The 26,422-nt window shown below is 34.8% G+C and overlaps 1 protein-coding gene across 12 annotated transcripts in view; it reads right to left on the bottom strand.

The window, feature by feature from the left end:
• NPAS3 (neuronal PAS domain protein 3) overlaps positions 1–26,422 on the bottom strand; it is a gene marked incomplete at both ends in the record, with an annotated part of 849,875 nt that overhangs the window by 551,653 nt on the left and 271,800 nt on the right. For 9 of the 12 annotated variants that reach the window (XM_084241067.1, XM_084241068.1, XM_084241069.1 and 6 more), the window contains one exon: positions 24,996–25,240. In XM_084241067.1, the coding sequence (XP_084097193.1) occupies positions 24,996–25,240 (245 nt within the window). Of the gene's footprint in view, positions 1–24,833; positions 24,885–24,995; positions 25,241–26,422 lie in introns of all 12 variants that reach the window. The other 3 variants (XM_084241063.1, XM_084241073.1, XM_084241074.1) reach the window with 1 other exon arrangement.

Below are 26,422 nucleotides of genomic sequence, written 5' to 3'. Positions count from 1 at the left end.
TTATGCTTTATAATATTTGTTGGCAGGAGCACAGAGAGGAGGGATATAAATGCCAATTAATTGTAAGGAACAGGAAATATTTTTGATATGATGATTACATTTTACTCATTAAATCCTTTTCTATTCATATACATACTAGTATAATTCATTATTCCTATACTTCCTATTTGAATAGTATCACTATCAGCACTAACATTTATAATCCTAGAATTGTCTGGGATCTGCAGGAATTAGACTCTCAATACTTTATTTGGAGTTAATATCACATATTTTCTCACTCCAAATTGAGCATGAACAAAAGTTTGCCTTACAGACTGATGTTTTATCAATCATTTGTCTTCCCCAAACCTAATACTTCATTTTCTGTGAGCCAATCAACTTTCAATTTTTTTCAGTACTTCATTTTGAAGAATGTGTTATCAAATCAAAATATGAGATTCTTTTTGCAAATATGGAAATGTACACTATGTTTTACTGTGAAAATGTACATGAGGAATCTCAAACATGTATAAATATGTTATAAAGATATACATTTTAATGTTGTAATAATAATGCATGCAAAATGCACAGTATAATATTACTTTCAAAAATATTTTAATATACTTCTTTATGTAAATATCTATGCATAAGTTCTATAAATAAAATTGTAAGACAGAGGGAATACCATTTCAACACAGAAAATATATGTATATGTAAATCTACAGATATATGTATGCATGTATATTTTCCTGATTGAACTTTATAAACTACCCTCCATTTTGACTGAAACAGTGAAATAACTAGCATGTTGCCTCTCTGAAGCCGAAAGCAATTTCCTTTTCTAATTTTAGTTATGCAAAGCCTATGGGCATCATCAGCATTTAGTAATTAGTTTTATAATTACTGCTGTTTTGCTCACTGTCATTCAATTTTTCTTACAACATGGTCTGGGATTGAAACATCCCACATCCACAGCTGTGTAAATTGCTATCCATTTATAAGGCAAAAAAAGTAACATTCCACATACATCATTATTCAGTCAAGAATTTGTTGCTGGTACTTAGGTGATGCCTTGAGTACATAAGCTGCCCACTAAAATTCCAAGAAAAACAGCATTCCAAATTCCAGGAAATGCTATCTAACAAAGTAGAGAGAGAACTTGAAAGCTGCCAGAATATCAGATTACATCCAAGAATACAGTGAAATATGAAGAATCTGAAGTTTGTGATGTTAAGATCACATCTAAGTTGTGAAATAATAGTACTTCCTTGATAGCAAAGAAGAGAACAAATACACATGTATCCATTGTTGTGCTATGTTTAAATTACTGTGTTTCTTTTAAAGGGCAACCAAAACCCTGTAAAGGTTTCAATCATGACAGAAATTTTTTTCCTAAAACTCAAAGTCAAAATCCAACATTAGATACTTCTGTTTAAGTACTGTAATGAACTGTAAAATTAAAACACTGATCTGCCTCTCGAATACCGAAAACATAAAGGCCAGCAACGTTTCAGTAGACTGTTTCTGGGGTAAATACCAACTTAAACACCCTCTGCAAGAAATTCAAGCACTCTTTGAATGGATCAGTATTCCTGTAGCTAGTCTTTTAAGATAAGAAAATCATGGCAAAAGATGAATCTCATTTCATAGAATGAAGTGTTTGGTTTTTTTTTTTTTTAAAGATTTTATTTATTTATTTATACAAGCACTGGGCACAGTCAGAAGCTCGGGAGGATGAGAGATTTCACCAGAGCCAGAGCGGGGAGCAGAACAGGCAGACGATGAAATACACTGCTGAGGGGAGCAGCGGCTACGGCAGGAGAGGTCTGTCGCGCCATGTGGGACCCTCGCCGGTAACCGGGGATAGAACTGGCACTGCAGAGGCCACGGGCAGCTTCGCAGCCCAGCGCTCAACTGCTGCGCCACCAGGGGAGGCTGACATGTTTTTAAGTGAAATCTAGGGATGTTCATTCGCTGAGGTCACAGGGAGTGGGCTCCAAATTCAGCAGGAATCTCTGCTTTGGGAAAAGGTAGTTACATGTAGCAGAATTAAGAACCCATCTCATCTTCAGCAAGTTTCTAGTCTCTGCACCTCAGTTTCCACATACGCAAATCTGTAGCCAGTTGTGTGACTGGATCAGAGGGACTGGGATAGGATGATTACGAAGGCAAACGTAAAAGGACAAGAACTTTTCGATGCAAGCTACCGTGGTTCCTGAACAGGCTCCTTTAGCTCTCTGACTATAGGGTGGGGCACTGGCCAGGACTGCTCTTTAGCTTACTTAATAAGCAACTCACTGTGCTTGCTATTAGATTCTCTCACAAATGTGTTCTAAATTTTTTTTATATCAAAAGTCTTCTTTCTACAAATTACCAACAGGTCAAGAGAAGAAATGCATCTTCTATTTATTTTTTAGAGCCATGGACTGGGAACACAGGAGGGTGATTAATATATACTTCCAGCCCCCAGTTTTCATTGTTTCTCTCAAATGTAAGTCAAAAAAAGAACATTGAAGGGTTGAAGAAATAACAAAGTTGTTGATTTTAACTATTACCACAGTAATTACAAGCTGCATTATGCTTAACCTGCTAGCTGCAGTCTATTAAGTGAATGAAAAAAGAAAAGCCATAAACTGGACAAAAGCTAAAGGATCAAGCATTATTTCTGGGAACAAAAAGGCCACAAATTCCCACTCTTCATTCACAGTACCACTTAATTAATGCATGCAGGTAAAAGGAGGCCAAATAAAGGACAAACAAACAAAAAAAGAATAAAAAGGTTTCTCTTTAACACTTACAATGAAATTAATGAAGTTTAAAGGTGTCCAGGGTAGGAATGGGGGTGAAAAGGCAGAAGGATTCATTCTTTAAATACAATAAACTTAAGCAATATGGAAAATCTAAAAAAATATATTTCACTATCAACACATAATTCTTCCTTTACACATTTACTTGATGAAGTGAATTATTTTCTATAAATCATTTTCTCTAGTTTGTACCTTACAATTTAAAATCTGTATATATTTTCCAAGTTTTACTTTGTTAGAAGGTAAACTTTGTTATGTCATAAAGACATAACTATAACACTTATTCAAGCCATCACAGAGTCTTAGGAGCAAAATCTCTTAGTGAAGCCAAAAATTTACAGAAAATAAATGCCAGCAGGAATGATCAAAAACCAAATGTGGGTGGGAATCTAGTCACAGTGGCATGAACTTGAAATCTATCCTAACTTGCTATTTATGGTTACAGATTTCCAGACTGATAGTAAACCTGGTAACTTTCTAAACAGGCCTAGTAAAAATACTCACATCTCTTTTTTTATTTTGCTTTTTGGCAAAGAAGAGAATTGACACAAAGTGTGGCATCTGTGTGAATGTGCCCTGGTCTTGACCCAGTCTATCCCATTTCAGTTCTATGTAGTTTGTTAAAACTGAACCAGACTGAACCAAAACTGAACAGGAGAGCCGGGTGAGAAATTGAAACAGTGAGCTGTTGAATTCAGTCACACTAAGCATTAAAACCAGTTCTTGTATAAATAAATAAATAAATCTTTAAAAAAAAAAACTGCTAAAGAAAAAGTCATTCAATAAAAGGCATTTAAAGGAAACACATCTATAGTGATAAAGTACCCACAAAAGATTAAGCCACAAATCTTTGCACAATTTTAACCAATAAATCCTTATTTACATCCCCAAGTCTATTAAGTTGGCTGCTTCTTCCCCCCTTTCTTATCTGCAGACATATTCAAAAAGAGTGACAGAAAAGTTCTAGAAGAAACATTTAGACAACTTCATTTTATTATCCATACTGACCTGAAGAGTACACTTGTTTATGGAAAGTGTAAAGAAAATAATCATCAATTTAAAAAAATTCTTTAGAAGAAATTTTTCTGGGAAACTAGAGAAAAATGTTGGCAAACTGAAAGTAGGTTTTTAGAATGTTCAAGGATTCTTGTAATTTAAATAAATGTATTAATAGTTTGCTGTCTCAAAGACTTCTTTTCCATTAGTGTTGTATTTAATACACATTTGAATTAACAGCATATTTGTGCATAAAAATGCACATTTCAAAGGAAAAAAGTATTCTTTAAAGATTCTGAATAGGGATAATACAAAGGAGGCAGACCAACATAATATATAATTGTTTTCATTATATTTGGTAGCATAGAGTTAGAGTTAATATACCTAGATGCAAATAACTACAACTATCAAATAGATTTCAAGAGAATAAGAACCTTAAATATGAAGATTCATTTTTCTTAAGACAGATGAGGAAAGAAGTAACCCCAGTCTTTTCTACAATTGCTAATAGCTATTAATTCTTACAGCATAAAATGTTAAAGGGTTAAAATAGGCATAAATTAATTTTATTGTCAATCACTATATACAGAAGAATAATTAACTCAGTATGTTTATTTATCTACTTTTGCTACTTGATTAAATGAATGATTGATGACAGGTTCCTTGTTTTCTTTTCTTCCTTTTTGTCAGTATAAATGATCAGTATGAAACTAAACGGTGACATTAAAATGAAATCATTAGCAACCTAAAATGCAGGGCGACCTACATGCAGCGCTTCTGTCTCCTTCTCTATTGAGAAATATAATCAGATCCCTCGCACCCCAAACAGACATGTAGCACAGTCACATGTACTTCCTAATCAGGTGCTTTCCCCGCAATTTCCACTGAGTCTGCTAGGTCTATAATTATGCTCAAGGCCATTCATTTCCTTTAAAGTCATTTTAAATAAAGCTAATTTATAGCATTCTGGTTTCACTGTTTGTGAAATTTATGAACGGTGTTACTATTTGGCATTTGTGCCAAAAAAAAGGAAAATAACAAGTAATCCTTCAGGTAGACTCATTCAAATTAAAATATCAAATCACCTCAGACTTGTCAAAATTTGATAAAAAATTATTAGTTATTATTCTTGGCAAATCAGGTCACTAACATTAGCAGTGGAGAATGATCATATATGGACATAAGGTTAGTTGAGTATACAGGTATAAATGGAGGATCACAGTGCACTAGGGAGTCTTCTTCAGTCCCCAATTTACTGTCCAGTGCTACACATCCTCTAATTTGAAGTGAAATACTAAGATTCCTAAGAAACCTGGGTTTAACTATCAGATTAGGAAATACTGAGTATCACTTAATTATTATTTACCACTGTTTGACTATTTTGCTTTGTAATTCTTTGAACAAGATCATGAAATGTAGTAAGAATTGTTTAGGTAGGGAGTAAAGAGAAAAGGATAAAGGAATTTTAGTGGAACTCAAGAAGTGATGGCAGAAAAAGTGTGAGAACTCCAGTTTCACTAAAATATCATCACTTTCATTAATTGGATGAAGGGTGAGGTTTGCCACAGTCAATTCAAGAAGAGATGAACAAGAGGAGAATGAACTCAGCAAAGAGTCCATTATACCAGGAATTATAAATCTGACACTGGTTTATAATGTGTTACCATATAATTATCATGTTATATTATTTCTATAGTATTTCTATGTAAATATATATTTACATAGTTCATAGTATATTATAATAATAATCCTGACAACTGGGGGCAAGTTATTCCACTACTTTGTAGTATTATGTCACATTGTGCAAACATGTGAGAAAACATGAAAAAAAATTACAGTACTATGAAATTATGGCTTCATAATATGGTTTCAAGTTCTAAATAACTAAGATTGTGTGCAAGTTTAATTTAGTTATTTGTTAGGCCATGAGAATATACATACTGTGTTGGGGGAATGAGTTCCACCAAGACACCTCACTCCTACTTCCCTGTCATCAGTTGGATGACAATCTAAGCAACTGCCTACTTGTCAGTCTCAGTCGACTTGGGGGCCATTAGCTAGAAATGTGCTAGGAGGTAATCACCACCTAATGGAAACTGAGATGATATGGTTACTAAATGGAATTGTACACAAATCATCCAAATACACATTTATCAAAAATAATTTTCCAGTCGTTCTTGACTTTTATATAGATACTAACTAATGGATTTGGGCCTCCTGAACTATCTACATAGAACATGGGCCAAACTAAAGGACTTTAATATGGCAAAATTGGTAAATATACAAAGCATCTAAGTTCATTTTAAGATTCTCTGCCAAAAAAAAAAATCAAAATACAACAAAATTAACTTTTAAGACTCTTTGGAATATACGATGGCTACCAGAGTGGGAAGGTGGCACATGTAGAAGGGGTCAATCTGATAGCGGTGAAAGGCACTACGGTTTGGTGGTGGGTGTAGTGTAGTTACACACATCTACAGGTGAGAAGTGTTACTGAAAATTATATATTGTAAAACAATGGTAAATCAAAAATTTTTATTGGGTCTCCCTGGTGGCGCAAGGGGTTAAACATCAGCATTGTGAAGCTGTCCACAGCCTCTGCAGCATGAGTTCGATCCCTGGCCAGTCAGGGAGCTACCCACATTATGCAGCAGACCTCTCCAATCTCACCCACTCCTCCCCTCAGCAGTATATTTCAGTCAGTCTGCCTGTTCTGTTCCCCACTCAGTCTCTGATGAATTCTCTCACCTCTGGCCTGTTCCCTAGTTCTTGTATGCATAAATAAATTTTTTAAAAAATATTAAAACATTTTTGAACATTCCTCATTTATCCTGATTTATATACATTTTGCACAGATAGCATAAGCAATTTTAAAAACAACACACAAAGGGAAAATCATGCTGATCTTAGGGAATTGGGTAAGTATGAAAGGTGATATTGGATGTACAATATTTTTGCAAGTTTTCCTACCTATTCAAGCCAAAAAATGCCTTTGTACACTATAGAGATTACACTTTGTACACTATAGAGTCAATTCTCTGATTTTTGGAAAAGATAATGCATTAGTGTTAAAAGTGGTAATAGCTCTCTATACTGACACATCAAAAAAAAAAAAAAGGAGTAAATGATACTTTAAATTACTAAAGTAATGCCTGGCATGAGCAAAGTGATAGGCATGTGAGGTTGATAATTTTGTGTCTCCCAGTATTCGCTACTGTAGGTTCTGATTTCTACTGCCATTAGATACAAGTGAATAACTGAATTTGTTTTTGTTTCCTTCCCCTACTTTAAGAAAAATTAAAAATTGAAAACATGAATGTGAAATATATATTTAGGCAATCATCACTTGCTTTACTGAAAGAAGTCATTTTAAACCAAACACCAACTGTCACAGAAATCATTTACTTAGAGAATTTCTCTACTGCATAAGATGTGATTTTTGTGAATTTACTTAGAAAAGAACAATTTGGTGCTTATTTCACAAAGTGCTATACACCTACACTGGAGGGGGGCACATAAATAGAATTGATGTTATACAACTCTATATCCTTATACAAGTTAGGAAACATTTAAAAAAGAGTGAGTATGGATAAGCAGGTCACCTGAATAATGTTTTAAAGTAAATTTCAGTAGAGCAAATATTTTAGTAATTTCCCACCAACACAGCTAGTAATTTTTCACTGGTATATAAAAGTGAGAATTTAAGGAGAAGCATAATATAAATGGAGCACATTATGAATAGAGGAAAAAATTGGTTTTACAAAATATGAAACTTTATTTAATTATGCATTTTTTTAAACTTCCATACATCATATGAAAAGACTGAAGTGTTTCAAAATAGAATATTAACAAAGATATAATCCTCACAATCAGAGGAAGTAGTTGATCAAGTCAGTGAGTCTTCTATGTCCATCTTTGCTCTGTGATTATTCTCATCAACTGTATCTGTATTGCATTTATTTAGTTTCACAATTTAATTATCTTGAGTAAATGATCAAATTCAGTCTTATGTAAATATCAAGTGTATTGTGAATAAAAGCAAAAGATGAGAATTCTATCAGATTTTATCCTCTGCTGTTAAGGGATTTATAATTGAAAAAAAATCACTGTATTTCTTTAGTCTATCACTGGATTCAAAGCTAGTGAGTTGACAGCTGCAGAATTTTGGAGAAACAAGAGTGCAGAGGGACCAGTTTAAGACTAGACCTGGTTCTGATACTAGAAAAACTGTCTGGTGCCTATGATGTTCAACTAGAGAGAATTAACACATAATAATTTGGTGCTGGTAGTGTAAATGCTTCTGGCATTTCCTTCAGCACTTAAACTCATTTACAGAGAATGGACTGCTGTAAAAGAATGCAGGCTCATTAAGAGTTTATTTCTTCAAAACACTGAAAGATAGCAAGTTTCTACTGTGAGGGGATCAGAAAACTGCATTTATTTCCTTAGTGGCAAAAAAAAAAAAAAAAAGACACCAAAGCTTTTTGTTTTTGAGCAAGCATCACAGGTTTGAAAATGAAGAATTTCATCTTGTTGTCACACCCTGCCTTACCTCGTTTCAAGGCTGGCTGTGTTTTCTTTACACAGAATCAAATTTTAGCAGGAGCAGAAGCCAAATGCTTAAAATGAATGATCAACTTACAATTCTTATGAATCTATTCTTTCATGCTGCTCTGCTTAAAAATAGCATCATAAATGCACATCTGCAAAGACTGTGCACCCCCCCCTTTCCTGAATTGTACAAATTATTAGAGTCGTTGACAAAAGATTTTTTTTTTTTGTTGTTCAGGGGTTGGTCTGGGCACTCTCTTTGGCAGACTGCCACTTTTCTAGCAGTAGAAATATTGCTTGTAGAAAGCCACATTGTACTGAACAGCTGTTCTGCTAAAACATTGAGCTAGCAACCCAAGAAATGACTGACTTCACATGTGAAGCAAAACTGTTCCCTCCCTTTGTGCTAATTTAAATGAAATAAAGTACAAAACATTCTTCTGCATGTCCTATAGTCTTCCTTCCCAATTATAGGCTTTGTAGGGTGGGTGTGAGCTGTGTTCCAAGGTCAGTGCTTGACCCTTTGACTACTGCCTCAGGGGCAGGCTTGAACTTGTGACCATGCTACTGACAGGCTTCCAGCAGCTCCTCCTCTGATCTAACCCTTTCTAGACCCAGGTTCTAGGTGCTGAGGAATTTTCTATGAACTACATATGTCAGGATTGCAGAATTTAAAATTACACCCCATTCCAGCCTTAGTGACATCTCTATAAAAAGATTCTAGAGGGAAGGTACTAGAAGATTATATTTGATTACATTCTGTGTTTATAAGGATGGTATGTAATTCATACTTTTGGTTATTTGAGATTATGTTCAGACAACATGAATAAATACAATTATTCTGTGTTCTATTTAGCTTTGGATGTTCAATATTCTCCCTAAAAGGAAAAACCTTCATAAGCTTACTTGACATCTAAGGGACCAAATCCTCATTAAACATCTCCAGCTTTATATTTATACACACACTATAGATTCTGCAACACGAATGGGTATCTAAACAACAAACACTTTGAAGTACACCCATTTTAAACGAACTTCATCAAGTAATTTTCTCGGAAAATAACAATATTCTAGATTGAAACAATACCCTACATAGATTCAATTGCTTACCTATGTGAATTCCTGTGCTATTTAAAATCCAGTCTGGCTCTAAGCCCATTCTGAGGTCTTACTTAGTACACCCTTTGCCTTTAATAACCCACATTATTTTGCTTAGACTTCTTTAGACTTCTGAATAATATCTTACCTTATGTTTTTGTGAGTATGTATATCAGTCAGTCCTACTAGATTATAAACTCTTAAGAGAGTTCTGTTTTTCCCCCTCTGCTTTCCCAAACAGCATGGTGTAGAGTCTCACAATGCAGTAAGTATTCAACTACACAGAGGATGAATAGGTGAGTAAAATAAAAATAGAAATAAACCATTTCTGTTTTCTAATAATAGCAAAAGCAAAAAAAAAAAAAAACCCTGACATTCTGAAACCTACTATAGTATTGTATCTACAGAGCAAAAATTACCAGATATGAAATATCAATACATTGGGCTGTCACTTCAGATACAACCTATTTTTAGAATGCTTTTGTTTTTTCTAGCACCTGAAGTAAATAGTCACATATTAATAACATATAATCTACTTTTGTGATCTCTTTAAGCATTAAAGTAACATTTATTTGTCTTAACATTATCACATCACCTATGTCTTTTAAGAAAGTCTGTTAATGAGACCTTCCTCAACAGAACCGGAAAAAGAACTGCCAAATTCTCCAGCAATCTCACTTCTGGGTTATGTATCCAAAGAATATAAAATCATCAAAGTGAAGACTGATATGCCCACAATTTTTTTTCAGTATTATTTGCAAAAGCTAAAATATGGAAGCAACCCAAATACCCACTGATAAATGATTGGATACAGAGGAAGTGGTATATATACACAATGGAATACTATTCAGCTATCACCTGAATTCTTGCCACTTGCAGCAAAATGGAAGGAACGAGGGAAGGGTATTATACAAAGAGAAAATTAGATAGAGACAAATGTTGGATGATTTCACCTATATGGGCAATATAAGGAAATTAAGTGATAAAGGGACAAAACCTAGTCGACACTGAACCTGAAATGAGGTTACAGAAGTGAAGTGGCAAGAGGGGACCTGTGGGTAGAGGAGGTATAAAGGATAGTGGTGGGTGTTTTTTTATTTTTTTAAGCCATAACGTGTTATAGGAATTTGCTGTTGTTCCCTCTGCCTAGAATGCTTTTATACCTTCCTTTCTACTTTGCTACCTCTTTTTTTTTTTAGATTGATTTATTCATGTATACAAGAACCAGGGTACAGGCCAGATGTGCGGGAGGGTGAGAGGATTCACCTGAGACAGAGTGGGGAACAGAACTGCCAGATTGCCTGCAATACACTGCTGAGGGGAGCAGTGGGCAAGACAGGAGAGGTCTGCCACGCTGTGTGGGTATCTCCCCAGGCGGCCGGGATCGAACCGGCACTGTAGAGGCTGCTGTACTCAACTGCCTGCACCACCAGGGAGACCCTACTCTGCTACCTCTTTGTCATACTTTTTATGTCTCAGCCTTTCTCCTCAGGAGATGTCATCCATGTCTTCCCTCTATGAAGCAAGTCCTCCTTTCTTAATCTTTACTTTAGCCCCTCACCTATTTCCTTCACAGCACAGAGCATACTGAGTAACTACTTTCGCTACACTTTCGTTAGTCTTCATACCACTTAGGATGTAAATTCCATAATCGGAGATTTCACATGATAGGAAAAAAATTTTCAGTAATCTAAATATCCTCCACTATGTCATCATGACACAAAATAAGATTTTTTTATGTTAAAACCCAAAAAAGTATTTCATAATAAATATTGCCTGTTGATCATCTCTTCCTTCTCATTAACATTTTAGAAACACAATTTTACTAAAAAAGGAATAAAAATAATAAAAAAACACAAAAGTGTAATCACAACATGCCTTTGGTAGTTTCTACGCAAAAATAAGCCTACCAATAGAACCTAGGCATAGTGTAGTATAAGACCAGGTGGATTCTCAAATCAACTGTGCCATACTTCAGAAAAAAAACACTGGGATCAAAGACATGTTACTTGTGATAGTCACAAAGATTTGAACTTGGGCATACCCAACTTCATTGACTAAGACCTAACTGCTACTAATAAGGCATTCTAAGGACACAAAAAAATGACAAGGATGATTAGCTTCTATTACATTCATATATTTTGCTGGCTCCATCAGTCTTGTTTACACTGACTGAAACTTTATTATAGGTTGGTAGAACTCCCTGCAAGAGTGCATTTCTCTAATATTGCCACAGATATTATTTAACTTTTCCAGTAGGAAATGTTCATATAGCAAAAACTGTAGTTACTCAAAACAAGTTTCCATCTGATTGCCTACTAGATATAAATCACAAAAATAGCATAGACTGAACAACTTGATACACTGATAGTTTTTCTGCACATTCAGGAGCTCAGTATTCATTGTAGAAAGTGGAACACCTTAGGTCAGGTATCAGCTAAGAAAATACCACTGCACACTACAAGTGTTCCTGAATATGCCCAAAATGAGGATAACCACATAAGCATCCCAAGTCTCCTTTCATAATTCTTTGTAATATACTGCATTTTCACATTTTGTTATGCAATCTTCATGTCTCTTTTCAAAATGGAAAATGATAGCAATTTTGCTTTTATGCTAAAATTCTTGTAAAAACCTGGATACTATTCATCTATTTTTATAGAAGAAAGCCAATATTTTAAAGTATTTATATAAAACCCAAACTGCGTACAGTCTGTTTTCATCATCAGTGCTGATACTCAACACAGCCTATTTTCAAAACTGTAAAATTGTATGAGTAATGTGGTTTAATTACCAAACATTAAGAAAAAACTTTAAATCTCTGTAGTATTTGGGAAATTAACTATAAACTCATGAATTTCAATTTCTTCCTCCTGCTCAGTATTATTGCACCTCTCTCTGAGCAAGCACTCAGCACCTAGAGATTGGCAAATCTCATTGGACAAGGGCAGAAGATGACAGCAGCTATTTCTGAGTGACTGTGTTGAGTTCCTTTAGTAACACGTTTAGTTTACTAAGATGTGAAAATTATAGTACACAATCCAGTCACATTTCTTCATGTTTTGTATACATGGTTTGGGGACTATCTTCAATTATACCTGCAAACATCTAAGTAACATTGGTAAAGCTTTACCAATCTTACTCATTCTTATGCTAATTAATAAAATTAAATTATTGATACTTGACTCTAATTTCTTGTTCTACTATGATTTTTTTGATGATTGCAACTACTTGACTAAAACCACGAGTTGAACTAGAAAAACAACAGACTGCTTGGGAAAATAAAAATTGTTTATATAACTGAACTGACCTATATTTGATTAATGAAGTCAAAATGACCAAATAGTAGTCCTATGTAGACCAAAGCTCTATCATATTTCTCTTAAATAAGGATCATTCATTTAGATAAGACTATCAGGAATACCCTAGTTTTGATCATTTGTTATATTAAATTGAGAAAGCAGGCAAAAAAACAATAAGCCAGACAATGCGGAAGGTTAATATGACATCACAATTTTCCAGCAAAAATATGCAATGCAGAAAACAATACAAATCCATAGAAACCAAGTAAAATATGCAAACCACAACTCTGGGCTGGAGAAACAGTTTAGTTATGCTGGCCATCACAGTAAATGGATTATATAAACGCACATTTGCTTGGATTTGAGGATAGTAATCATCATCATCATCATCATCATCATCATCATCATCATCATCATCATCATCACAAAACAACAACCATTTAACCAAACATTCATTGTTATCACAAAACCTTTAAAACAAACACAAATTCAACCTTTTACAACTGGTAGTAAGCTTCATATTATAGTGGATTCTAATGAAGCACCAAAACCACTAAAGGGAAAGAAATAATAACGGTTAGAGTGGAAAGAAACAAAATAAACATCAAAAAGACACTTTGAAAGATCAATGAAACCAAAAGCTGCTTCTTTGAAGGAAAAAAAAAAAAAACCCACAAATGTCTGGCTAGATTCACTAGGAAAAAAAAGGGAGAAAACTAATAAATACACTCATACATGAAAGAGAAGTTTACAATAGATATCTCAGAAATGCAGAGGATCATAATGGGCTACTGCAAGCATCTTTATTCCAATAAATTGGATAACCTAGAAGAAATAGACATTTTTAAGGAGTACTAAGTCTTCAGAGACAGGATCAAAAGAAATAGAAAATTTGGATACATACATTACAAACAAAGAAACTGAAGCAGTAATCAACTCTCAAAAAAAAAAAAAAAAAAAGCTCAGGACCAGATGATTTAATCAGTGAGTTCTACCAAATCCTTAAACAAATACCTGTGCTTTCTCAAACTTCCCAAAAATGAAGAATAAGGAGTGCTTGCAGACACATTTATGAGGCCAGCATCACTCTGATAACAAAAGCAGAGACACACCACAAAACAACAACAACAACCTCTACAGCTGATATATCTGATGAACATAGATACAAAAGTCCTCAGCAAACCAAATTCAAGAATACATTAAAATGATCATGCATCATGACCAAGTGGGATTGTCCTAGGGATGCCAGGATGGCTCCACATATTCAAGACGAACAATGTAATTCACCACATCAACAAAAGCAAAGATAAAAATCATATGGTCACATCAGTAGATGTAGAATGAGCATTTGACAAGATTCCAAACTAGTTATGATAAACACTCTAAAAGAGGGGGTAGAAGGAGGATATCTCAACATGTAAAGGACAGCTATACAAACCCATAACAAACATCACATACAATGATGAAAAATTGAAAGATTTTCCTCTAAGACCAAAAACAATGATGTCCACTTTCACCACTACTAGTCAACATAGTATTGCATATATAGCCTACTAGTTAGAGTAATTATGCAAGTGAAAATATAAAAGGAATTCAAATTAGGAAAGAAGTAAGATTATCACTATTTGCAAATGACATGATAATATGTAGAGAAAACTCTAAAGATTCCACTAAAAAAATACTGGACATGATAAATTAGTACAAATGGCAAGCTACAAAATCAATATATAAACAACTCCTTTTACAATTTCATAAAAAAATTAAATAAAGATAAACTTAGAGGAGGTGAAAGAGCTGTACAACAAAAACTGTAAAACGTTGTTATAAGAAACAGAAGACTCAAAGAAATGGAAAGGTATTCCCTGCTCATGAATTGGAAAAATTAACATTGTTAAAATGGCCATATTATCTGAAGCAATAAGTAGATTCCATGCAATCCCTAACAGTTTCAATGGCATTCTTCAAGGAAAATCAGCAAACTACTGAAATTTATATAGAACCACAAAAGACCTGATTAGCTTAAGCAAATTTGCCATAAAAAAGGACAAGAGTATCACACTGCCAAACTTCAAGTCATATTGCAAAGCTTTAGTCATCAAATCAGCATCATACTGCAATAAAAAGACACAAAAATCTGCAAAACAGAAATGAGAGTACAGTTAATAAACTCATACTCAGCTGGACAGTTAATTTATGACAAAGGAGCCTAAGTATACAATGGAGAAAGGGAATTCTCGTCAACAAATTGTATACATACATTTGAAGAGGCATGAACCTTTGCCTCTGAATTATATATGTTATAAGCCAATGCTAATTTGACTTAAAAAATCAAATTTTTATAAATTTAAAATATAAACATATGCAAAAAAAACTGATGCTGGGAAAACTGGACAACCACATGTAAAAGAATAAAACTAGGTCACTATCTCATACCATATACAAACTAACTCAAAATACAATAAAGACTTGGCTGTAAGACCTTCAGAGATGAGTTTAAGGATTTGATCCCAAGTACAAGGGAAAAGAAAAGCAAAAGTAAATAAATGGCACTATATTATATTAAGAAGCTTCTTTCTGTACAGGACAAGGAAGTATTATTAAAATGAAAAGATACCTTAAGGAATGGGAGAAAATATTTGCACATCATACATTCAACAAGAGGCTAACATCTATATTAGATCTACAAAGAACTCTTACAACTGAATTAAAAGAAAATAAAGAACCCAATCAAAAATGGGTAAAGGAGCTAAAGGATACTTTTCCAGGGAAGACAAACAGATGGTCAACAGGCACATGAAAAACTGTTCAGCTTCACTTATCAAGGGAATGCAAATTAAAACCATAATGAGATATTATCCCATATCTGTGAAAATGGGCCATAACAAAAAGACCACAAAAAAGTGTTCATGAGGGTCTGGAGAAAAAGAAATCCCCATATGCTGTTGGTGGGAATGTAGACTAATCCAGCCTTTATGGAAAACACTGAGGTTTCTCGAAACATTAAAAATGGATCTACCATTTGATCTAGAAATTCCACTCTTCAGTAGTGCAAAAACACTAACATAAAGAGTGCAAAAACACTAATATGAAGAGATGTGTGCATTCCTATGTTCTATGAAGCATTATTTGAAATAGCCACATTATGTAATAACCTAATAACTCATCTGTCAATGACAGATGAGTCAGTGAAGATGTAGACACAATGGAATACTACTTGGTAATTAAAAAAAAATAGATGAAATCTTGCCATTTGCAACAATATGGATGGAAACAAAGGGGATTATGCTGAAAGAAATGTCAGAAGAAGAAATGCAAATACTGGATAATTTCACTCATATATAGGGGGAAAAAAAGAAAGCAAGCAAGGGAACAAATGAAACCAAATTGAAATAAACCCTGACAGCAGAATTAAGGCTACCAGCGGGGGAAGGTTTGGGGTACAGTGGGCGCCAAGAACGGGAGGGGGCCAGCAGACTGTGAGGATTATTGGTGCTTTGGGGTAGGTGTGGTGCAGTTACACACATCTGAAGAGGTGTGAATTTACACTACTCAATCATACTGGGCAGTTAGCCAATGTGTTACCTCAATAAAAAATAATGCCATTCTTAAGACGTGCCAAAGATAGCTCCAGTTTTAATTCTCTTTCTAGGGGTTGGAAAACTATGGCCTAAAGGTCAAATCCAGCTTACCACCTGTTTTTGTATAATCCATAACCTAAGAAAATTTTTTTTTAATTTCTAAAAGTTAAATATGGCACATAATAGTTAAATTTCAGCATCCACAAATAAAATTGATTGAAATACAGCTATACCATTCAGTTACAAATTGTCCACATCTGCTTCGACACTTTAACAGGACAGCCAAGGAGCTGTAGCACAGGCTTCCTGGCCCACAGAGATTGAATTACTATCTGGTCCTTTAGCGAAAGTTTGCCAAGCGCTGTTGTAGAATTCTGTAACTAGCTTTTGTCACGCCAGTCTGGCTTCTCTCTTTTAGACAATCGTTGGCCATGTTTGAACAAATTAACAATGTAGCACTACCCAAAACTTTTAGTAAAGAAGGGAGGAAGTATAATTAGGTTGTGCATTTGTATCCAAGCGTTCCTTATTGATGGAAATCAGTCATTTGTAAAGTTTTTAAGAAAACTGTATGTCAACAATTCAACCAATCTTTCTGCCACATCCAGACTGATACCATAATTATCAGGTAATCACATTTTTTTGTCCTTTTTTTAAGTAAATATTTTTAAAGGCGTTTTTTAAAAAGATTTATTTACTTATTCATGGAAGAACTGGGGTGTAGGCCAAAGGTGTCGGGGGTCAGAGGATTCACCAAAGACAAAGTGGGGAGCAGAATAGGTGGATCTACTGAAATACACTGCTGAGGGGAGCAGTAGAGGGAGACAGAAGAGGTCTGCTGCCCCACATATGGGTTAGTTCCCTGGCGAGAGATCGAATTCAAGCGTGGCAGTGATAGCACAAGACTTAACACCTAGGCCACCAGGCAGGCCCTAATTCACATTTCTTAAAAAATATGATCATCAAGGAAGCCCTAGAGAAGGCTGAACCTGTGAGAACTCAACCTGACCAGCTGGAAAAGCAGGAAATGGGGACAGAACAAATTTCCATTTGGGCTGAGATTCGTGTTTCTTCTGTTTCTGACATTTATAAAAACACTTTATTGGCTACCAAAAAAAAAAAAAAAAAAGCAACAGTCCTTTTAAAAAAAAAAACAATTTTTACTTTGGAATACTTACACATTTGTAGAAATATTGCAAAGTTAGTACAGAGTTCACATATACCCTTTTAACCAGTTTTCCCTCAATTTTAGCATTTAATGTTTACTTAAAATGACTCTTACTGAATTTTAACTTCCTTGCCTTTGAATAGCCTCAAATGTTCTCTGAATTTGGACACAATAGTAACAATTTATTTAAAATGAACTGGTCACTACACATGAGCCATGTAAGTGCACATAAGTTCATGTATAATGTAAAAGGGGAAAACAGATACTGATGAACAGCTGGTGACATGTGCTGAACATAGTATGAAAAAAATCTCTATATTATGGAAGAAAATGTGCTGAATTGCGTGCCAGAGGCCCAGATTCCAATCTCAAGTTTGTTACTTTGTTTATGACACTCAACTTCTCTGTATGTGTATTTTCTCAACATTTTAATGAGGAGATTGAAACAGATATTCTTTGTGATCTTTAAGTCCAAAATTCTGTTGGTCCTCTTTTTCTGCCCAGGCTCTGACATTCACTGATACATTATGGACCCAGGAAGGTTGTGAAAAACTGTACTCCATCAGTATTCAAAAACCATATTAGTTTTGCAGGTAGAGGTCACCACATGTTTATTAAGGCACAGCTAAGACTTATGTACTGTATCTAGAAAGCTGTTTCTGAAAATTAAAGCCACAGAACAATTTCAATCATATAAACCAGTCAGAGGTGACTCCTTTGCTATGCCCATGAAATATTGTTATCTGCAGAATGCTGAAACTATATATTGTGCTTTGCAAGAGGTGATAGAGCTAACAAAAACACGTTAAGAATTCCAGCCTTAAAGAACAGAGCACATAAACTTGAAAGTTCTAAACAAGTGAGTCCAATATGGAATAATGTAATGCCACAGAATGCCATGACTAAAATATTGCATTATCAAAAACTAGTAGATTTCTTAAAATAAGTTGGATATAGATATAAGTATGTTCCTAAAATGTTGTCAAGATTACCAGTAAATCAAAAAATGTATAATACTCTAGATTCATATATTGTCTATAGCAAATATTTAGCACTTATATGGGGATGGTTTTGGGACGGGGAGCACAGAGGGGGAAGGACTCAATGGGTTGCCTTGGAGAATTAAGGTGCTTTGGTAGTAGGAATGGTGTGGTGACATATCTGAAGAGGCGTGAACCCATACCTCTGAATCACACAGTGTTATAAACTAGTGTTACCTCCATAAAAAAACAATAGAAAAGGAAAGAAATTCATCCATGTAATAGAGGAAGCTTTTGAACAACAAAAAGAGGGTTGTGTGCGGTCTTATTTTTTCTCATTTTCAATGATTCATTTGTATACATCTTGATCAGCAGAATAGATGAAAGATTCTGAGAATGAACTATTAAATTTTTGAATCTTCAACACCAGTGAGACACAACAGCTTCATGTAAAGGGAAATCAGATAAAAGTAAAAGAAGATAAAATATCAGCAGGACATGAAAAGTTTAAGTATAAATCTTTTGTAGTTATTAATAAATAACTTCAAGGAACCCAATGGTCCCAGGAAAGGTTAATTTGAGAAAACAATTCATAAATCCTTTCTAAGGAATTGGGATTTTTTGGATTAGAGAATAATCATCCAGACCAGAATCACGGACAAAAAGAAAATCTAAATGATCAAACTGAGGTCTGGAAAGTAGAGTTGTCATGTTGGTCCAATGCAGTATATGTATATATAACATAATATAATGCCACCCACTGAGCCCTGCATAATATTATAAAACTATTACTTCAATGACAATTTCTTAAAAAAAAAAAAAGAGGGCTTTATTACACAGGTCACCGGGTAATAAAATTAAATCTACATTTATTTTTTTATTTTTAATGAAGCACTATTGTTTCACATCCTTGTTAATATTTTGACAGTATAGGTACATTTAATTTTATCAAAAACTCTCCTCCTCCCTTCTTCCCTTTCTCTCTACCTTCCTTCCCTCAAGCAAACCCAAAAGAAGGAAAAAGGCATTCCGGTCAGATCAAGGCATAACTGTCTAGCATTTGGTGTTTTCTATCACCACAGAAAAGAGATGAAATGGGGAGAGAGACTGGCCGATGATCTCCATGTAGAATGCAAAAGATTACACACACATCATGTACACACAGAGATGCTCATTTGTTCACATTTCCAGAAGTCCGCAAAAATTTCACTCATCCCTCTTATGACTTTGACATAACCAGAAAACATCTTCTCCCAAATATCTACTGCCCCTTGACAGAGAGGAGACCTGAACTGAACAGCCACACAGATTCAGGGATGCAGCAAGAATCAGAACCCCTTAGGCACCCCCAGTCCAGATCTGCCAACACCCAGACTAGTTGGAACTCCACGAGGGGTGTGAGTTCCATGGTATGCTTCAGAGATGGTGTGATTTCTTGTTGCCCTGGCAATAGCTGATAGGTACACCTGACTAGTCACATATTTTCAGTCTTCATGACACAGATATTCTTTCTTTCTCTGAGTCAATGTTTGGAGCTGAGGATATCTCTGTTTGATGCTAGATGCATGGAATTGATGGTGCTTTCTCCAACTCTGCACAGAGCCAGAAACCAGCTTTCCAATACTCTTCATCCTGAAGGTGGACTAGCATACCCTTTGTAGATATCAAAGTTTTTTTCCAGATAAAATGCAAAAGTTCAAAGAAGTAGACTCAGAAACTGACTGTCATCTTTAGGCCCACATTTGCCAGAAAGTCCTTCCCACCCAATATCACAAATGATGACCCTGGGGAAGTGTGGTGTCATAAACATTGCCTGCCCTACCCTACTGTAAAATTAAAGAAAGTGAAAGTCTAGTTCCTTCAGAAGTTATGAATTCACTAGAATTCCGTAAAAGGATCACAGCATTTAATTTAAAAGCCTTCTGGAAGCATAACTAAGAAAAATCAATTATGTCACATTATATATCCATATGCCAGTAAAATCTGGCACTTACTACTAAAGTAAACAGGAATGAACATTGGCAGCACAGCTGATAGGTGGCTCCATTACCATTTGGTACCATCACTGACTATGGATTGAGGCAAATGGAACTAGAGATTAGAGCAGGGAATCAGGCCTGTAGTCCATTGGGAAGGAGGTGAGATCAAGAAGCAATCAAGAACCAAGTTTCCATCTTTCCATCTTCTATCCTCTTTACTAGTCCTACAGGAATCTCTTATTCAGAACCAAGGGTTCAGATTTGGTTCTATCATTTGGCCACAAAAAAAAAAAAAAAAAAAAGGAAAACAGAATATGGTAGACTGGTATACATGTCATGTGCTGATTCTATGAATTTTCCTTTTACATGTTTTTTACATGTTTTTTTTCATATTAATATGACATCTGACCCCAAACATGAATGTCGCTCGGTAGATGTAAATTTGTGTCAACGCACAGTAAAATGCCAGAACAGAAACCTGAGGACCTTTGAGCTACTAGACCAAGGACACCTATCACTCATCCTTGGAATCTCTACCTCCTATGGAAACAACTATGTTATAAAATACTATGTAAGTTCTGGGAACAAGCATTATTGTAGTTTCCATTGTTACTGTGAAGGGTGTTCTACACTGTTACCTAACATGACTATTTTAAATGAATCCATTAAACATCATTGCTTAAGTAAAAGTCTGGTTGGTGGCTAAGGATAAATCATATGTCACTTAAAAAAAAAGACCTGTAAGGCTCTTCCTCTCAAAGACATCTACTGCTTATTTCACCAAAGATGCCTGAAAAAGTGAAGGAGATACTTTGAAAAAAATAAAGTTCTTCCCTAATGTGCCCAATTTTATTCACCAGTTGTCTTCCATATTTTTCAATTGTTTCCTTCCAAAGGCTAAAGATGTTTTATATTTTACATATGTTAGTATACTGGCCATCACACATATAAACGAATGGTTGTTTGAAAGTTGCAATGTTTAAATTGAAATAAAACTTATGCTTACAGTGGTAAATATTCCTGGATTAATGGAGTTGCAGCAGATATACTGCAAAATTGACTGAAGTCTGTTAGATTAGAAAGACAGAAAATTTATCTAGTTTTAGCAAATGTCAAATCAGCAGCTATTGCTTTTAAGATTAATAAAAGATATAATGGTTTCCAGATAGCCTCTAAATAGAGATTACTATGAATGGAGAAGTGATTTACCAACAGTCACCACAATGAGATTTCTTTAAAGGTTACAATCATCAGTTATTTAGCTGAAACACTGCTGAGAATGCCTGGTCATTTCTTGAATAATGCATAATGTTCATTGTAGATTTGATCTGTATTATAACAATGCAGATATTTCTAAAATAATAGGGAAAACTATCTGTTACCTTCCAATTGCTTAACATATCATTTCCATGAAGTAATTGACTCAGGACATATTACACACTGTCACCTGAGTGTTCTTTCTGCAAGCATAACTTGTAATAATCTGTACACAATAAGCATCACAAAACAAACTCATCAACCTTTATAGACTTTTAAGAAAAGATGTGATGAATACAGGGCAGAGTAAAGGACCTTTCTGAAGCAGTAAATTAAAATGATTAAATTTCTATATAGTTGTGTAGGACAAATTTAAATGTAAGCTTTGAAATTTAATTATTAGCATGAACAACTCATCACATTAAAAAAATGTTGCCTACATCGTGTAAGTACTTTTCATATAAATTTCCATATGCCTTTAGGTTTATTCAAGAGACTGCTTGGGAGCACAAAGTATAATGTCTATCGTTTTATTGTTGGATTATGAACTGCACTTCACTTGATGCTGCAGGCTATTTATATAAGCTTGTTTATCCATATGAACTTCTTCAAGGGCACAACATAGAAGACCTTAATAAATTAAAATGAATTTCTTTTGATGTTGTTGTTTCATGAATGTTTGATCAGAATGAGTAGCAGGTTTGCATTAAAGAACTAGAGTAAGGAAATAAAAATATACATACTCTGTACAGCAAAGCCAGCTTACAGAAAGGACCCACTGCATCCCTAGCACCTTTTCAAAGCCAGAGTAAATAGCATAGAGGCGCATGCTTACATCATCAGTTCTAGTCTATCACTAGTTTATTAATGGTGGGAGTATACTTGTATTGACATGGATTCTCTGCCATAATCTGGATGGAATTTTTTAAATTACAAAATCTGTTATCCCCTTCCAACCTCTGAGCATATGTCCCAAGCTCCCTATTTTTCTCATTGACATCACCATGTTCTTCCATACACTTCAACACCCCCAAGTGCAGAGACCATATTTTATCTTTTATATCCATCTTTATCAGAAAAACTATAGGACTGAGTTGACAAAAGGTAACAAAGTAAAAATGAACTATTATTCACAGTCTAAAACAGAATTTTCAACTGGAATGTTGGATGACGGTGATGGTACCAATCAAGTATCATTAGAAACGACATGTGATAGAAAGAGCTTTACACATAAGGAGAAAACAATAATAAGATTCTACTTTCAGGCCATCTAACACTCAACTGTAAACTCTTAATACATCATTTCCCTCACTGTTAAATGAAGGCCCAGTCTATAGGATCATAATTTTGTATCTCCTAAAGGCCAAGTTCTAGAAGTAAGCAGAACTAGCACAACACATATAAACATTAGAGTTTTCTGCTTTGGAAGCCACCACTAGCAAGAAAGCTTATAAACTGAAAATTTTGTTAAAGAAAAAAAAAATGTAAGAAGAATTTATGCTAAACAATTTAATACAAATCCATTCCTTCAATGTACAAATTTAATAAGTAATAATGTCCACATTGTGTGATTTCTAACCCATTGTATTTATCCTTTCATCTTGCAAAATTCAGAATAAACATGAAAACAGCCCACTGAAAAAACTCTTATGTACACAATTGCCATTTACTTGGATTATAACCATACCTTTAGTCTTTTGCTTGGGAAAATCCCCCATTACTTTAATGTCTGTAACATGGACTGGGGCATTGCCAATTTGGTATCTACATTCTTAAGGGCAGAGGATAATGCAAGAACAGTGTGAATGGGCCTAGGGTTACTTGTACTGTGCGTATAATAAGATATTATACAGACATCCTGCTCCTGAAAGCTACCTCTACTGGATGTTTTCCTCAACCTTTGAATGTCATTCTCATACTCTAGAGCAGGAATCTGTGAACTATGGCTTGCAGGCCAAATCTGGTAGCAGCTGCCTGTTTATAAGTACATTTTTATTACCACACAGTCTCACGCTGCTGTTTATTACATATTACCTATAGCTGTTTCATGCTACAATAGCAGAGTTGAGTGGACCCCTAAAATAGTTACTCTATGGTTTTACAGGACATGTTTGTCAGCAATGCTTATCAAAAATGTTTGTTTACTGCTCTATGTGAAACAATGACCTGCTACAATATAAATTCTAATTTCCATCCTCTTACAAAGCATAGGAAACACAATCCCTAAGTAAGTAAAGATGGCAGAGAGATGAATATTTGGGCATGCATGTGCACTCATGTGATGTTTCTTAGCACAGAATTATAAATAATCATAGCTTTTCACCCTTCATTTTAATTTAAACCCTTTAAGGTGAGTCAGCTGCCAACTAGTACCCTTTCCTACTAGAGCAAAAAGTACAGGGACTTCTCTAGAGGTAGTTGTTAAGGTGCAATCACATAGCCAAAAAACTTAATTCTATTGCTCAAGTGGATGTTGTAATTCCATCAAATGTCCAGTTTTAGTCCATGCTCACTAAGTCTCCAGTTAAGGCACAAATGAATGAAGTTAGGACACAAAAACTAGAAGATTCCTTAAGTTCCAGTCTTTGAATAACACCAGTAAAAACAGAAAATTGATGGTCAATACCACATAAATATATGCATGCAAATACATATATTAAAATGTCTTAAGTTATTAGGAGTTTCAGTAATACACAAGAAAATACCTCCCTATCAGAGTGAAGGAGGCCTAAAATAATAACACTTTGGGTAATTGCACCAGGATTTGAAGTACAAACATATGTTCATATTTACAATTTTATGTAAAAAAAAAAAAAACTTGAAAAAGCATGGATTAACCTTTTTAGTAGTCAATAAAATCATTACTCAAAATGCCTGCTAGTTGGACTCTGTTCCCTTCTCCCATTTAGTACCAAAGACAGAAAATATTAGCTCCATCCTTTAATTAACATTACTATATTTCACCCTTCAATACAAACTTGCATGTAGCAACATAATATAAATGAAACCCAAGATGTACTTTCATATAAGTCATTTCATTCCATTCTCATTTCTCTGAAATCTTATCTAAAATATTAGAATATTTAAGATTGACAGGCTTTTTGAAAATAAAATAGAAATAGAAGAGGTTTATTTCACCTTCACATGGTGTCTTTCTCATGCAGAGTTCAGATTTCCACAATTGTATCCCTTTAAAGGATTTGATATGCAGGAAAAGAAGAAAGGATGATGGTAAACATTTCATGTTAGAGACACCTAAAGACCACCACATTCCACAATGAAGAGTGGCTGAAAACTTACCTTTAACTGATGTGTTAGGTGGAGGACCTTCCATTCGCAAGTTCCACGGAGGGTCTCCCTGGTTAGCAAAGTCCCTCATTTTCAGATAGCTAATTGTAAGTCGAATGATGGATGCTTTGTCAAGCTGGCTAGTGATGGCTGCGGGAAGAGGCAACAACTTGGCCAATTCATAGAACTCAAAATTTTCTTTGCCCCGGCGGGAGCGAGCAGCATCTCGGGATTTCTCCTTTCTCAAAGCTTGTAAACTGAAATCAAAGGAGTGAAAAGGTATTGTTTTAGAACACATGATCTTGACACTAGGCAGAAATAGCTTTTGTTTTCATTTCTCCCCCCCTACCCTGCCCCCGCAAAATATCAGGCAAAATCTTTACCATTCCATGGCCATTGTAAAATGAGTTCCAGAAAATGTCCATTAAAACCATAAATTCTACCTCTGGACTTAAATGTCATAAATTCAAGTGCAATATGTAAAAACTGTTTGTTAGGTTTCATTCTCTTCAAGTGCCCATGCATGAAGATCTATATTTTCTGTTTCTAGGACATGACAAAGTTGCCAGGTGACATGACAGGACAGGTGATGCTTGATGTTAAATCGCCATATGCAATTTTAAAGTGGGGGCTTGTATTCACATCTCTTCTCAAGCTAATCTATTCATTTAACTTTTATCACATGGGATATTAGACCATTCAAAGAACATATTTTTGAAATTCTATGTCAATTACCATCTCAAGGAACAAAAGGTAAACACAAATTCATAGAATGAGCAAATAAAATGCTGATGTGCTTCCAGCCTTTCCTAGCGATCATGACCTCCAGTCAGATAAAGAAAACGACAATTTCAATGTCACTTTATAAATATGGTAGAAATTGCTTGATAAGAGAACACTTTCTTTATTAACAGACATATATTAGCGGATGGATAGATTCTTTAAGATTCTAGGGAAGAAAATACAACTCACAAAAAAGTCAAACTTTAAGATAATATAAATTTAATGTTGAAAGATAAAGCCCTGTATGGGTTATTAAAATTTATAAACATTATAGACATATTACTTCACAGAAGAGGCAACAGGTGGGATCCAGTATTTCCTTTAACTATTCATGTGCATTTCTGTTTGAAGTTTGCTCACACTGCTGAGGGCAGAATCTGGCACAACTGAAGTTGTGTGTGAGCATCTGACAGGAGAATTCCACCTGCTCTGAATTGCTCTTTTTATGTCTGACAAGAAATACATTCAAAATAAGACCCTGACAAGTAATTGGGCAATTATTTACAGTATCAACATACTATGAAAATCATTTTAATTTTCCATTTTATTGAACTCTGAAAGCATTTTATATCTCTGAATCTAACATTCTGGTTTCCCATTATGTAATAACCAAAGAGAGAAACAAGGAAGGAAACCAGGCCAGATTCTCAGATCCC

Source organism: Talpa europaea, assembly GCF_964194135.1.
Source record: "Talpa europaea genome assembly, chromosome: 8".
NCBI lineage: Eukaryota > Metazoa > Chordata > Mammalia > Eulipotyphla > Talpidae > Talpa > Talpa europaea.
The sequence above is the reverse complement of the archived record's forward strand: the minus strand, read 5'-3'. Positions and strand labels throughout refer to the sequence as shown.